The following is a 15,104-nucleotide window of genomic DNA, read 5'->3' as shown; positions in this document are numbered from 1 at the left end:
CTTTTTAGGCTATAAGACATTGAAATCTTGATTATATCAAATTATACCTTAATTTTAGAAATTGCGACAAAAAGAAAAAAATTGTGGCTTCATTGATATTTTGCGTCCGTGTGACCTACAGATGATAAATTATGAAAAAGAATTGCTTGTAATGAAATGCAAAAAAGTCATTATTATATATTTTAATTCTGTGATTGTAATGTTGTAATGTATGGTATTACTTTGGTTGAACCGATTTGTTTATAATACACAGTCGTCAAAATCGTCCTAATACAATTATTTGAATTAAAGGTTGAATTAAACAAGTTTGCAAGTAAATATTTCCTAAAAACTAACCGTTGCTTTTAAAGCAATTTTAGACAATGTAAGTATGTTATTCATTAAATATAGGTAATACAATTTTGGTTTTCAATCACGCTATTTTATAAATATGAAATTAGCATGCACTTTGTTTTTATTTTTACTCTAAAGTGTTTTGAGTACTTTATTATTTTATAGTAAAAAACACTAAAATAAAAAATTAGTTCTATAGTTGACAATTGCGTATGAATGGAAGCTCATACATGACTTTAATAAAAATACTCCAAGATTGCCACTCTAATGGAAATATGCTTCAATATCAGTTCAACGTTCCATAATCGACGCTAATGCTTAAGTTAGCCATTTTTTGCGTCTTTAAAATGCGCTATGACCATACCATCTGCCTGAAGTTAAAACAACTATATACGCCTTGCATAAAAAATATGCGCGTACGTCGTGTCGTGTGACGTTTACGGCACGAAAGTGTAATCATAAGTATTCAGAATGATATGCAAGTAGCACTGCGTTTGTCAGAGCTGCATAATTAAAAACAAACAATTCAACCCCAATTTCAAATAAATTTACAAGAATCACATGCAAGATTAGAAAATAATTGCCAAGTTTTTGATATCAGTCAGAATCGAATTGAATAAAAATTAAGTCATGAAAGTGACTCGTAACCCGTAAATCAAAAACTGCTATATTGTAGGTTTTAATCGACTGAAAGAAGAAACAGTTTGATGAAACGATTTGTGAATGTTTTGTTAGACTAAAAATTTTAATTTGAAACTACTAATGAATAATCTTTAAATTATATGCCACCAGAAAAAAAAATTTCTTTTTGAGAGTAAATTTTTCATTTTTTACATTAGTACTCCTCAGTCTATTTTAATTTTTTCAGAAGATAAATGCGTAGGCCTGATGAAACAATATAAATCCTATATTTTTATCCTATATTTTTGCTCCATCAGCAACCAGTGAAATTCTCGGCAAGAGTCACATGTTCTTAAAGACGATGGGCGTCGTTATTAGGTTTCCTCAATTTTTGGCCCACTGCTTTTCATTTTGTTTATTAATGATATTGTAAACATTTGTAAAGATTCTAAATTAATTATGTATGCAGATGACTGCACCTTTTACACGAGTGAAAGTAATAAGTCAACGTTGGTGATTGATTTACATTACTGGTCCAGTCAAATAAAATTAATATTGATTTATCTAACACAAAATATATGGAACTCTATAGTGGTAGGATGCAAAGAAATATTTTAGAAGATCAAAATATCTTAAAAATAAATAATATTGAATTGAAAAAAACTAAAAGCTTTAAATTACTTGGAGTGATCGTTGATGAGAAGTTAAACTTTAAACTCCACATAGAACATTATCCATTTTGCTGGGAACATTTTTAGAATTACAACATTTTTAAACAATAGCCCAAAAAAACTATTTTACTTGTCATTAGTTTTCTAGTATCTTTAATGTTGTAACCTAATTTGGGGACGTTATTTTCATCAGATTATTATAATCATAATTTAAATAAAAATATTTTCCTAAATCATAACTTACTAAATATTTTTGAAATAAATAGCTATACTACATGTATCCTAATTTTTAAAATATTGAAAAAAGTTTTGAAATACACCCTGAAATTCAAAAGATGATTCTGGCAAAACATGCTGCTTCTATCAGGCTAAATAAAAAATTAACGATAAAGTCATTTAAACCTAACTTTAAATATGATAAGTGATCGCTTATTCTTTTTTTTACGCACCTTCTATCTGGAACGATCTACCGACAATTTGAAACAGATTGATAATTATGTTGAATTAAAAAAAAATCTGAAAACTTATTTCGTTTGCCTATCCTAAATTATCTCTCAGTTCATTTTGTAAATTTGTTCTTTTTTTCTAACTATTTTTAATTATTCAGAATTTAACATTTAATTTTATGGTTCTTTTCTTTTTTGATATTGTGATTTTTTTTTATATATTAAGATTTGATACAAGTAGGACCAATTGTAAATAGTACTTGTACTAATTGGAACTTTTTTTTATTTTGCAATGTTTTGTTTGAAATAAAATTATTAATAAAATATTAGTATTAAAAAAAGAAAAAAAATGAAAAAATTGCCTTTTTTGACGCTTGAAAAGGAGGACAAAAAGCAAAAATCACGGCACTCTTCATGAACAGTTAATTGTTAAAGCGAAAAAAATTCATCACATAACTTATTAGTTTCTTTCAAATTTTAAACTAATTTTTATATTTATCATTATTTTTGCAATGTTCAAATTTTGGATAGTCTATTCAAATGGAATATTAAAATTTAATCTTGTTTCAATATTTTTATTGAAAATTTTTGTTTTACATATTTATAATTTTTATAAAATTATTTCTTACAAGTTATAATTATTTTTTTTTTACTCTACGACTGTTTTAGATATTTATAAAAACATTTTCATCCAGCTAAGCATCCTGTATCTTTCCAAAGTTCCATTCTTGGAACATCATCTATTCTTGCGCCTAACTACACTTCAAGTTTAACTTACCAAGTCTCTAACAATATGGAAATGTGTATGCATTTTTGTTTGGAAACTAACAATTCCTTTTTTCAACCAAATGTAAGCCAACTTAATTTTTAAATTTTTTAATGAATCTCATTAAAAACATTTAATGCAAATAATTATAATTTTTTTACTCGTCTGATGACATTTTTATTTTTGGGGCGATGATTTAATTAAGATGGTTACAACGTTAAATAAAATACGAACAATGGATGAGGATGATTGGAGATGCACAATTTTTTGAGGATCTTTGCTTGATTGCAGAATGCATGTCAAGAATCCTAGAACTAGCACAAAAAAGCGGTGAAATTTAGTTAAAAATTAATATTGAAACAAATGAACTGATAACGCCTGTATAAAAACAATTACCAGAATGACCAATCATCAATATAGATCACGGGAGAAAAAATAGTTAGAAGTTTTTTGTATCTTAGTGTAGAGAGAGCTGAAAGTAGACAGAAATATACAAAAAAATTATGCAAAGTATAGCATTAGCAGGATCATTTTAAAACAAATTACAAAATTTTTTCAAGTTTGTATTGCAGTTTGCGTGAAGCGAAACTTGAAAAATTACAAGAACAATGAAGTGCAAATTGGATGCAACAGAAAACAAATGAACTAGGAAAATATCAAAAATCTGTCACGGACTGCGTGACAAAGAAATTTAAAAAATTACCCAACAATAGATAGTGTAGCACCAGCAGAAAAAAATACGATAGTGAACAGGTCATGTGATAAAAATGCTAAAAATGGACTAAAGCATACTCCCAAAAGTTTTTTAAATACCAAATGCTAGAAATAAAAGCTCCTGAACGACCTAGAAAAAAATGGCTGCAAGAAAATTTGTAAAGGACTGGTTAATCAATTTTGACAAAAACAACAGGGAAAGTAAAATGCCATTTGAAGATCGGAGTATGTCTCAATTGGAAAAGCTGTGAAAGTTTTGGCAGTATATCGGCTTCTAAACCACAATTTCAAATTTTTTAAAATAGAATGGATTGAATTTTAAATATTTGGTGGTGGCTACATTATTGTTGGTGGCTTTAATAGAAACTAGTTAAAAAAATTCAATTAATCTAAAAATATTTTATTAATAAAACTGTCATATATTATTTACTACATCTTATCACGCTACAAACACTTGTAATCTTTAATACTACTTCATTAATTGACAAATCATTCTCAAATTCACATTAACATGCGGATGGTGGTATTGCTGTCTCCGATTTTTCCGACTACTTTTCCTAATTATATTGTCGTCGGCTATCGCGAACTTGAAAACTCGTTTAACAAAATAAACAATTCAAAAATTTTGCAAATTAAACAAGCCATTTCTTTTGAAAATTAATTTTCAGTACTTAATGAAAATTTCATGGATACTGCATGGAACTTTACATTTTATTGAATAATGTCGTTTTTATCATATACTTTTTCTCCTTGTGCAACGTTTTCTGTTTTTGCCATATATTTCCAAATATTTTGAATTTCTAATTTATTTACCGCTTTTTTCACTTTGTCTCGCAATATCGTATTTTCATAGTCTTCTGTGTCTAGAGGAATAATTGTAGCAAATTTTTGAAACTTCTATCTTCATTAACTTGATAGGTTGTGATCAGTATTCTTTCCCCTATTTTTTATAATCTTTTCTCTTAATCTTTTCGGTTTTTGTTTTTAATTCTATTTCTTTCTATTACTTTGCACATTTGTTGGACTGACTTCTTTGCATACTTTTCTGTATTTTTGACGCATTTAATTTGATACATCTCTCTGTTTTTATCTGCCAGTTTTAATATGAATTGTGTGATTCATGACCCGTTGGTGCGTCTTGTTACATGTACCGTTTCTTCCACATCGAGCTTCATCGCTATTAACTGTTCAATATCAATCACATCAATTATGCCCAATGTTGTTTGTGCAACTGTTTGTAAACCTCTTGTAAGTATCTTCAGTTTGAAGAACCGACAAATCCCTTCTTTTTCTATTTGATGTTGATTTTGGTAAATATTTTGATCGAAGTTGCAATTTTTATATAACTGAACTGTGATTGGAAGAAATATTTACACCATGATAAGGACAAAGTTTTACTGTTGATATTGAACTTTTGTCAATTGGCACCAGATGTTATTTTTGTGCTCTCCAGATTCACTCTTTGCAATCTTTTAGTTGGAACTGAGAGTTACAAATAAACAAGTTGCTTATAGTTGCATATTCCAATAACCGTTTTCCTCTTTTTATTGCATTTCCTTGTAACTGTATTTTTATATAACTGATTCCCATTGCCCATTGTCAATGCCTATTTTGGCGTTCCAGTCTGTGAGTACTATTTTCACGTCTTTTCTATGCAATTCTTTTAGCACTATTCCGATTGTCACTGTATTTAACTATAATGTCATCAGTACAGTTATTTGCTAGTGCGTACACCTGAACGACCACAATGCTCAGTGGTTTTCCAGAAAATTTAGCAATGATTATCTTAAAACTGATAGAGTTGTACCTTAGGAGAGCTTGTCTTGCGTTAATACTTAACACAAATCCGACTCCATTTTTATGATGTGTTCACTGGAAAAAATTACTAAACCTGCGTTGATTTTTTTCTTACCTGTTTATTTCATATTTTATAATCCGAGAATGTCATCTAATGCACCCAATGCAGTGAGGCTGGATATTGCCCCACCTGGTTTTTCTGTGGCACATTATAATAGACCTGGTCGGCGTAGTGGTGGCATCTATGTTGTACACCGGGCGACATTTCGATGTTCAGCGCTAGATTTTGGTATTTTCACAATGTTCGAGCTGCTTGTCACCAAGCTCGTATGCCCTGAGTCGGCTATTATTCTCGCTGTTCTTTATTGCCCTCCTGGTCCGGCTGTTGATTCGTTTTTTGAAGAACTGGAGACTTTGATAATTTACTTACATTCATCTTCATCTTTCTTTATAATTTGTGGCAATTTCAACTGTCCTGGTAGCGAGCGTCTATCCTCCCTTCTGGAAGAAAATAACTTATTTCAACACGTAAGCTTTCCAACACACTGGTGTGGTAATACTCTTGATCTAATCATCATCTCGACTTCGTTTTCCGACAGCATAAAAGATGTGAAATCATTAAATGTCACCTACTCTGACCATAAAATTATTCTTGTAGACATATGTACATTCAGTACTCCGCCCCTAGTTGAAACTCGTACATATGAGCCTATACATTGCATTAACCTAAACAGATTTCAATCTGACTTAATGGCTGTTGTCAATTCTCTGCTCTCTGCTTCACTGAATCTATCCTGATATGCTGGCTTCAGCCCTTGATCGGAATTTGTAAAATTTGCTGGATCGACACAATCCACTAAAAACTATTACCATCAGGCGTGGCCAAAAACATATCTTCACTCTTTCTGATGAGGCACGTCAGGCAAAGAAAAAGTATAGACGCCTAGAAAGAAAATTGCGGCTGGATCCTCGTCACGCGGTAAAACATGCTTACAGGGTTCCAAAAAACGTAGCTAAAACCGCCATCCTCAAATCTAGAGCGGACTGTATAAGCTCTGAATTTGATAAATCAAATTCAAACCCTCGTTTCCTGTGGTGCTTGGCTAACAAAGTTCTTCACAGCCACCCTATCCATTGCTATAGTGATGCAGATTGCAAGAGGCTGGTTAATTCTTTCAGCACATTTTTTCAGGAAAAAATAAAAAAATACTTATCTAAATATTCACCGCTATCTCTAAATCTACCTCTGTCACTTTCCCTGCTCGTCCATATAAAGGCGACATTTTTCTTCAATTTGCTGATACTGATTTTGATGAGATGACTAAACTCATTGCCTCTCTACCAGACAAAACACCACCCATTGATCCTATTCCAACCTCAATGCTAAAACAATTTTCGTCGATCTTAGCACCAATTCTGGTCAAGCTGACTAACTCTGTCTTCAGCACGGGATGCTTTCCTTCACTTTATAAAACTGCTCAAGTTCTACCACTACTGAAAAACTATCCTATTCTTGGATCCTGATGACCCGTAAAATTACCGCCCTATATCAAACTTATCAACATTCTCAAAGCTACTTGAGCGCGTCATATTGCTAAGACTACGTGCCCACCTAATGTTCAATCATAACTATCCAAATTTTTAATCTGCTTATCGTTCTCATCATTCCACTGAGACTGCATTGCTACACATTGCTGATGATATTTTTAATGAGGCTGGCAACCGAAAGGTAATCTCTGCAGTTGGGCTCGACTTGTCCGCTGCCTTTGATGCCCTCAGTCACTTGGTTCTTTTCGAACGCCAACAACAAAAGTTTGGGGTGGATGGTCATGCATTATCACTGATTAGATCTTACCTGAGCTGCAGAAAGCAGTTTGTGAAGCTGGAAAACCATACTTCCTCTACCTGCTTGATCGACACTGGAGTCCCTCAGGGTTCCGTCCTCGGTTCAATCTTGTTCACTACCTATGTGTCTCCTGTTTGCGATATTTTTAGTAAAAATGGATTATTTTCTCATCACTACGCCAATGACCTTTATCTGCATACATCTGTCACTTCTGGCGATCTTGAAAGCAGCATTCGAGTTTTAAGCAATTGTACTAGCGAGGTTTATCGGTGGTATGCTAATAATTTTCTTCTTCTCAACCCTAACAAATCTGAAATTATGGTCATTGGGACACATCAACAACTGTCGAGGTTTCAGCTCGAGGAAATGGACATAGCAGGGTCCACATTGCCTATCTCGGATGCGATCAAGTTGCTTGGGGTCACTTTTGATAGACATATAAATTTTGATAAATACATATCAGAAATTGTCAGATCCTGCAACTATCACCTCTGCGCAATAAGACATATTAGACATATGATTACATGTGATGTTGCTGCTGCCCTTTGCAGATGTTTGATCCTTTCTAGATTAGACTACCGCAACTCCTTATTGTATGGGGCCTCACGTGCATCTGTCAGAAAGCTACAGACTATCCAAATAAAACTGCTAGACTGATATTTAATAAACCTCTTCGTTTTAGTTCTTCCATTCTCTTTCCAATGCTTCATTGGCTTCCAATTTCCGCTCGAATCATCTTCAAAATTGCAGTCCTTACCTTCAAAACCCTTTTATTAAAATCCCCAACATATCTATACGACCTCATATTCAGACATGAACATACTAGATCACTCCGCAGCAGCTCAACAGGTTTCCTAAACATTCCCGTTGCCGGATCTCGCCTGGCTGGCCGCGGTTTTCGTCACGCTGCTCCGTATGTCTGAAATGCGTTACCTCCTGAGTTAAGACAATATTCTTCGTTGAGTCTTTTCAAAGAAGGACTAAAGACTCATCTTTTTAACACGGGCTCCGGGCGTTTCTGAAGCAGCTGTGCGAATGGGCGCTTCATAAATGTTTATATTATTATTATTTACATCAGTATTCAACACTGAGGATGACAAATGAATGTAGAAAAAAGTTTTTTTTAAGTTAGAATGTACATATATATTTAAACGAAAATGGTAAAAGTTAACAAAAATTTTGTTTATGAACTGAACAAATTTGATAATTAACTGAACTGCAACAAGAAAATTTTTTATATTTTTAGATAAAAAAGATGTCTATAGACTTTTGCGAAATATATATGTAGAGTTTGTATGTAGAGTTTATATAGCGCTCGTTCAAGTTCTCACAAACGCTTTATCCCACAAGTGCGCTTTGATTCTTTTTCTAAAAATCACTTCATCAATCTCATTTGTTTTCAGCTCTGTTGGCAAATCATTCCACATCCTTGGGCCATACACTGCAAAACTTCTTGACGCCATTGATGAGTTTACCAACGGTTTCTGAAAATCATTGTTTTTGGAAGATCTTAAAAATCTACCCGCCACTGTTATTGGTGTTTTTTTGCACAGATCCATTAGATATTTCGGAGCCGAACCTTGCATACATCGTTTCATCATCACCAAAACTTTGAAAACGATTCTGCTTTCAATTGGCAGCCAATGTAATTCACGAAAAATTGGGGTCACATGGTCATATTTTTTTCCTTGTACTATAAGCTTCGCTGCCCTGTTTTGTATTGATTTTATCCCATATATTGTTGACTTCGGACATCCGCTCAGCAAACTGTTGCAATAATCAACCCGACTGACCACAAACGCATGGATCAGAGATTTTGTTGTATCCAGATTAAGAGAGGCTCTTATGCGGCCAAGCTGTCGAAGCTGAAATGAACACTCCCTAACGAGATTATTCACATGCTGATGCATATTCAGTGTACTGTCCAACCAGAAACCCAAATTTTTCACCACACCAGTGAACGGCACCATCACAGACCCAAATCTTATGCTCTTTACATCAGTTTCCGAGAGCTGTTGTTTAGTTCCAATCAACATTACTTGTGTTTTTTCCTCATTTAATTTTAGTTTGTACGAACCCAACCAATTCTTTAGGCACATTATTTTCTCTGAGACAAGTTCAACCATTTCCCCACCGACCCCACCCCAGCGCTGCTGATGATCTGTATGTCATCTGCATATGCGTACACGCGCAGATCATTATGTTTCAACAATTTCGCTACTCCTGAAGTGTACAGGAGAAAAAGGAGTGGGCCTAACACTGAGCCCTGAGGAACTTCGTTCTTTATTTCCATGACTGTGGATGCTTGTACCCCGTAGACCACTTCATACGTTCTCTCGCAAACAAATGATGACAACCAACCAAGTACCTTGCCTTTCAAACCAAATTGATTTTTCAAAACCAAATGCAGCACGTCATGATTGACACAGTCGAAAGCTGCACTCATATCCAAAAGTGCCAAGAGAGAAACCCTTTTCTTGTCAACAGCTTCGTACGCATCTACCAACAGACGAGTTAGTGCTGTTTCAGTCGAATGATGTCTTCTGTAGGCAGATTGTGTATACGGCAAATTTCGACAAAGGGACGCTAAATGTGGTGGAAGGCTATTCTACACTGAAAAACCCATAATGCCAAAATCTCTTTCACCTATAATTAATTTAGAAACTGAAATATTTAGTAAGTCTAAATTATTCAAACGGAAACAAAAAAGAAACAGAATTCGAAGCAAACATTTATCCTTCAGGTAATCTGGAACTGTTTTATTGAAGTTGTTAAAAGTACGAGAATTTTAAAAACAAAAAGGATGTGTCTTGACTTAAAGACAGTTTTGATAAAACGTCTAAGGGACGCACAATAAAACACCTTAGTTTGCAATATTGTCTACTGAGATAGTAACTGCATTAGGTTGGTGTTATAATTTAAGGTACTGATGAGTCTTATAAGAGACAAAGATTGTCTAGCCTAGAACGAATTAGGTGTTCACAGTAATGCTCCTTTGATTGTGGTCAAAGATGTTGTACTTTATGTACTCATGTTGGCCAATCGTAACAGCAGAAGCAGGTCAAAAATTTTCACTCTTTATATACTCACGTACTTGGGGAATCATGTAAACTCGCAATTTTTATTATTCGACAGAGTAACAGTACGTCTATATCGACCAAAATGTGTTTCTGTGAATTACTTTAAAACACCATAGAATGCAACATTGTCTTTTGAGATAGTAATTGCATTAAGTTGTTGTTTTAACCCGAGCTGCTGATGAGTCCCATAAGGTACGAAACGCGTCTAGCCTAGAACGATTTAGGTGTTCACAGTAATGCACCTTAGGTTGTGTCGAGAGAGGGTGTACATTATGTACTCGTACTGGCCAACCGGGCCTGCAGAAACAGGTCAAAAATTCTTATTCTTTATATATTCATGTACTTAGACCTCTCATACTTCGAATGAGGATGTATTAAAACAGTCCGGTTATGAAAAGAAGAAATTACTACAGATAATCCAACAGGAGCAATTAAAGTTTTTCGATCACATCATGCGAAAAGAAAGAATGAAACTACTGGAAAGATTGCAGGGAAAAGAGATCGCGATCAACAACAAACAACATTTGTAAAGTCCTTGTGTCACTTGTTGAATATCACCACATGAAAGAAGAACTTGTGGATTCAAGGATATATATATAATATATATATATTCATATTTATTATCATTATGTATCTATATATATATATATATATATATATGAGTTAACTTGTGGATGACAAATAATAAACTGAAAATTAATTTATCAAAAACTTAAGCGATTCTTTTTGGATTGTCACCAATTTATTAACATTCTCTATTGTAGTTTGGGGTCGTTACATTAAGTCTCATATTAATATCTTAGATAGATGTTTATACGTCTTTATTCCTATTTATTATGACCTGAAAAAATAGGATTATATTTCAGATTATTTATCGTTGTTTAATTTGTTGTCTATTCCTAAACTGTACGCTTTCGGATTATTATTATTGTTTAATGTTATAGTTAAGAAAAAAATTGTTATGTTTAATTCATATTTAATTACATCTTCTGAATATTGCAAAAGAACAACTCGGCACACTCCATTATACAATTGTATTGTCCCTCGAAATGATTTATTTCCATCTTCAGTTTTAGTTTTTGGTTTAAAACTGTGGTCAAAATTACCGTGTTTAGTTTTACAAGTATCTATTTGGGCTATTTAAAAAATCGATTTTTGACTTAATTAAGAACAACTTTTTTTACAGGATATGATTAAATTATTTAAGTTATTTTACAAAGAAAAACTTTTAATATGAATTCAATTGTTTTGTTTAACTTGATAACTTTTGATGATCATTTTTGTTCTAAGAAATTTCTGCTCATTTTTGGTTAAATTTGACTTGTTTTCATTGGCTAGCTATACGATTTTATTTTCATTTATGTTGTTATTTTGATGTAGAAATGTTTTTATTTGGTTTGAGTTGGATGGCCGTATAAGCTCGTTTAAGCTTCTGTGTCTCCATGCTATTTGCTGAATAAAGTGAATTGAAATGAAAATTGAATATATATATATATATATATATATATATATATATATAGCTAAATGGCATTTGTGCTCTTTTTGTTAACGCGGCAATAGTAATTATTAGTACTTGTATTCAAAAATAATCGTTAAAGACCCACATTGACGCTACATTTTAGTGGCCTTGATTTAGTGTTATACCAATTGATAGTAGGATTATTACATCCCAAAGACGATTTGTTATAGCTGTAATTGGTTTCAAAAATTAAAAATGTTTGTCAATAAAAATAAAGTTTTAATTTTAAACAGACTCAATTTTGTTGATAAAAATTTATTAAGACAAATTGAAAAATTGGAATATAAATTGTTAAACACTAATAAATTGGTGGAATTTATTACATGTTGTTAAGAATTCGGTCTTGTCTTCTACCAGTATATGTATGTATACATATATATATAATTTATGTTCCATCCACCCAAAAATTCCGGTGAACAGGCGGGTCTTCCCCGCATTGGCACCAATGGCTGGTTGCGTTTCTCCCGCCGAGGTGCTGAGGGCCGTTAAATCGTTCAAAAACGGTTCTTCCTGAGGCCTGGACGGCCTATGATCCCAGCACCTTAAAGATGTTTTTTCTGGCCCCTTGCCAATCGACGACACACTGATCCTATCTGGAGCTTGCCCACTCTCCGTCGGCTGGTTTTTCTTTGGAGGCCGGTTAATAGCTTTAAATAAGAAAGACAGAGGGGTCAAACCGATTGCGGTCGGGAATGTTTGGAGGAGGTTGGCCGGCAAATGCGCCTTGGCCCTAGTCGTGGTCGAACTCAAAACCAAATTTAACCCGACTCAGTTGGATGTTGGGATTAAGGGCGGCGCTGAGGCCGCTGTTCATGCGGTTCGAAAATTGGTCACCGACCTCCCCGATCAATGGGGTTTTCTGAAACTGGACATTAAAAATGTCTTTAAAGCCTTGAGAAGAGACTCGATGTTGGAGGCTGTCAAACTTTTTTGCCCCAATATCTATAATTTTTGCCATTCTGCCTATGGCGGAGTCTCTTTTCTTGACTACTACTCTTAGGTTGTAGAATCGTCCGAGGGGGTACAGCAGGGTGATCCCCTTGGTCCTTTGTTGTTCGCACTAACTCTTCATCTACTCTTAGAGAAAGCTTCGTCCACTTTCGTTTGCGCTTATCTGGATCATATCAGCATTGCTTCGGACGGCCCAACTCTGGCCGATAGCTACAAATATCTGAAGCATAACTCCGCTGCAATTGGTTTGGAGTTAAACATTAAGAAATGCAAACTTCACTGCCAAAGTTTATATCAGGTGCCACATGCGCTGGCTGGAATACCCATAGTTGGTGCATCAGAACTGAGTTTTTTAGGCACACCCTTGGTAGAGGGCGATTACCAAATAAAGTTTTTTGACCAAAAGCTCTCTGAGCTCAAATTCGCCCTGGGTCGTGTTTCCTGTCTTTTGGCCCATGATGCCTTGACTATCATCCGCAATGCCCTCAGTTTGCCCAAATTGATGTACTTCCTGCGTACATCCAAACACATTGATCCTTCTAAATTGGGCAAATTTGACAGAGCCATGCGTACCGCCCTGTCGTCGATTTCCAATGTTCAAGTGACCAACAGTGGTTGGTCCCAAGCTCAGCTGCCAGTGCGATTTGGTGGGCTGGAGTTGCTTAGCGTGGTTCAGCTGGCTCCAGTTGTTTATAATTCTTCTGCCGCTGCCACTCTCGACCTGCAGTCTTGCCTGCTCCACCGGTTTTTTCGTTGCCGCGATATTCTTGCCTCAGTGTCTGCCCCGGGGGACCGTACGCACGTCCAAATTTTGAACAAAAAATATAAAAAGATCTTTCAAAATTTGTTGTCTTCATGCGGCGACGACTTTTCCACCGCTTGTTTGTTAGCCATGTCCAGCGTTGCCAGCTGTGGGTGGTTGAAATCGTGGCCCAACACCTCTGTGGGCACCAGGCTTGATGACGAGTCTGTGAGATTTGCCATTGGCTTCAGACTTGGCCTGGTCATTAAAAATAAATACACGTGCCGATGTGGCGCTGGGGCGGACGAGTTTGGGCACCACGGTTTGGTTTGTTGCCTGGGTGGGGGCCGTCAGCATTAAACGACTACATTTGTTGGCTCTTCTCCAATGCTTCAATCCCAGTTCTCAAGGAACCATCCGACATTTCTGCGCACGATGGTAGGCGCCCGGACGGATGCACACTAATACCTTGGAGAGCGGGAGATGTTTGGCGTGGGATTTTACGGTCCCTGGCACCCTTGCCGAACGATATGTAAACCTGACAAGTAAAGAATGCGGTTTGGCCGCGGCCAGGGCAGCGGACGAAAAAATGAAAAAAATATGGGAACGCCCTCCCCTCGATGGAATTCTTGCCAATATGTATCGTGGTTCTCGGCCCGATAGACCCCAACACCCTTAAATTTCTTAAGGCAATATGTAAAATGATCAGCATCAGATCAGGCGACAGCAGGGAACTGTTTTTTGCAACTAACCACATTTCGTGCTTGTTGCAGCGGTTCCTGCGTGTCTGTGTGCTTGAAAATATCCAACTGAATGCCGACATATGCAATTAACCACAAATCAAAGTGTTAATCCATTTGTTAATTGATGTTTGACGGTTCAGTGTCACTCATCATGTTTTTGGTTTTAACATATATATGTATAATATATATATGTATAATATATATATATGTATAATATTTTAATAAAACTTTTAAATTTTTTGTCAACATCTGTCAAAATTTTATCTGTTTAATTTTAAGTTTTTTGGTTACTATAGTCAAAATATTTTTAACTGTATTTCAAATTATAACACTAATGATGGCAATTTTGTCGAAAAAAGGCTTTTTTCTTAAGGCTATTTTAATTTTATTAGTTTTTATTATTCCATTATTTTTTTTTAATTTTAATATGCTATTTTTAAATTAATAGCAATAAATGAATTAAACAAATAACATAAAACATTTTATTAATTTAATTAATAATCTAAATAATAAATTATAATATATCATTAGAAAAATAAAGAAATTAAAATTTAAAATAATAAACAATACTTTAGCTGTAAAATTTAGCGGATATCGTTGAATATCCGTGCCCATTTAGAATTGAGTAACTTTTTTGTAAGAACACCAAAAAAACGTAGTTTTTTCAATTTGTATTTATTTAAACCTTTTAACATGGTAGGGCTAAAACGCTGTTTCTGCGTGGATATTATCTTCGCAGTCGTAAATTATGTATGACGAAGTAAGGGTGTATTGTCAGGTTCGTCACTAATATAACGTCAATAATCAAGATCAATGAAACTAGACAATCAACAGAAATTATAATTAATTCGGCAACAGAACATTATAATAACATA

General features: G+C 34.5%; 3 protein-coding genes across 3 annotated transcripts in view; 1 reads left to right on the top strand and 2 right to left on the bottom strand.

The window, feature by feature from the left end:
- Nucleotides 1-5,492: 5,492 nt before the first annotated feature.
- Nucleotides 5,493-6,146, top strand: HELRODRAFT_183162 (hypothetical protein; the record flags this gene model as incomplete). The annotated part of the gene is made up of 1 exon (XM_009012199.1): nt 5,493-6,146. One exon carries the CDS (start codon nt 5,493-5,495, stop codon nt 6,144-6,146), a length of 654 nt encoding a protein of 217 aa, XP_009010447.1.
- A 4,277-nt stretch (nt 6,147-10,423) lies between these two features.
- HELRODRAFT_183160 (hypothetical protein) lies at nt 10,424-14,243 on the bottom strand (the record flags this gene model as incomplete). Its single annotated transcript, XM_009012198.1, has 3 exons — nt 10,424-10,484; nt 13,145-13,321; nt 13,855-14,243. The coding sequence occupies 3 exons, from the start codon at nt 14,241-14,243 to the stop codon at nt 10,424-10,426; spliced, it is 627 nt and encodes a 208-aa protein (XP_009010446.1).
- A 570-nt stretch (nt 14,244-14,813) lies between these two features.
- HELRODRAFT_183159 (hypothetical protein) overlaps nt 14,814-15,104 on the bottom strand; it is a gene marked incomplete at both ends in the record, with an annotated part of 2,421 nt that continues 2,130 nt past the window's right edge. The window contains one exon of the mRNA XM_009012197.1: nt 14,814-14,960. Within this exon, the coding sequence (XP_009010445.1) occupies nt 14,814-14,960 (147 nt within the window). The remainder of the gene's footprint in view (nt 14,961-15,104) is intronic.

This window comes from Helobdella robusta (genome assembly GCF_000326865.2).
Source record: "Helobdella robusta unplaced genomic scaffold HELROscaffold_100, whole genome shotgun sequence".
NCBI classification, from domain to species: domain Eukaryota; kingdom Metazoa; phylum Annelida; class Clitellata; order Rhynchobdellida; family Glossiphoniidae; genus Helobdella; species Helobdella robusta.
Note: the sequence above shows the minus strand (reverse complement) of the source record. Positions and strands in the feature narration are given on the sequence as shown.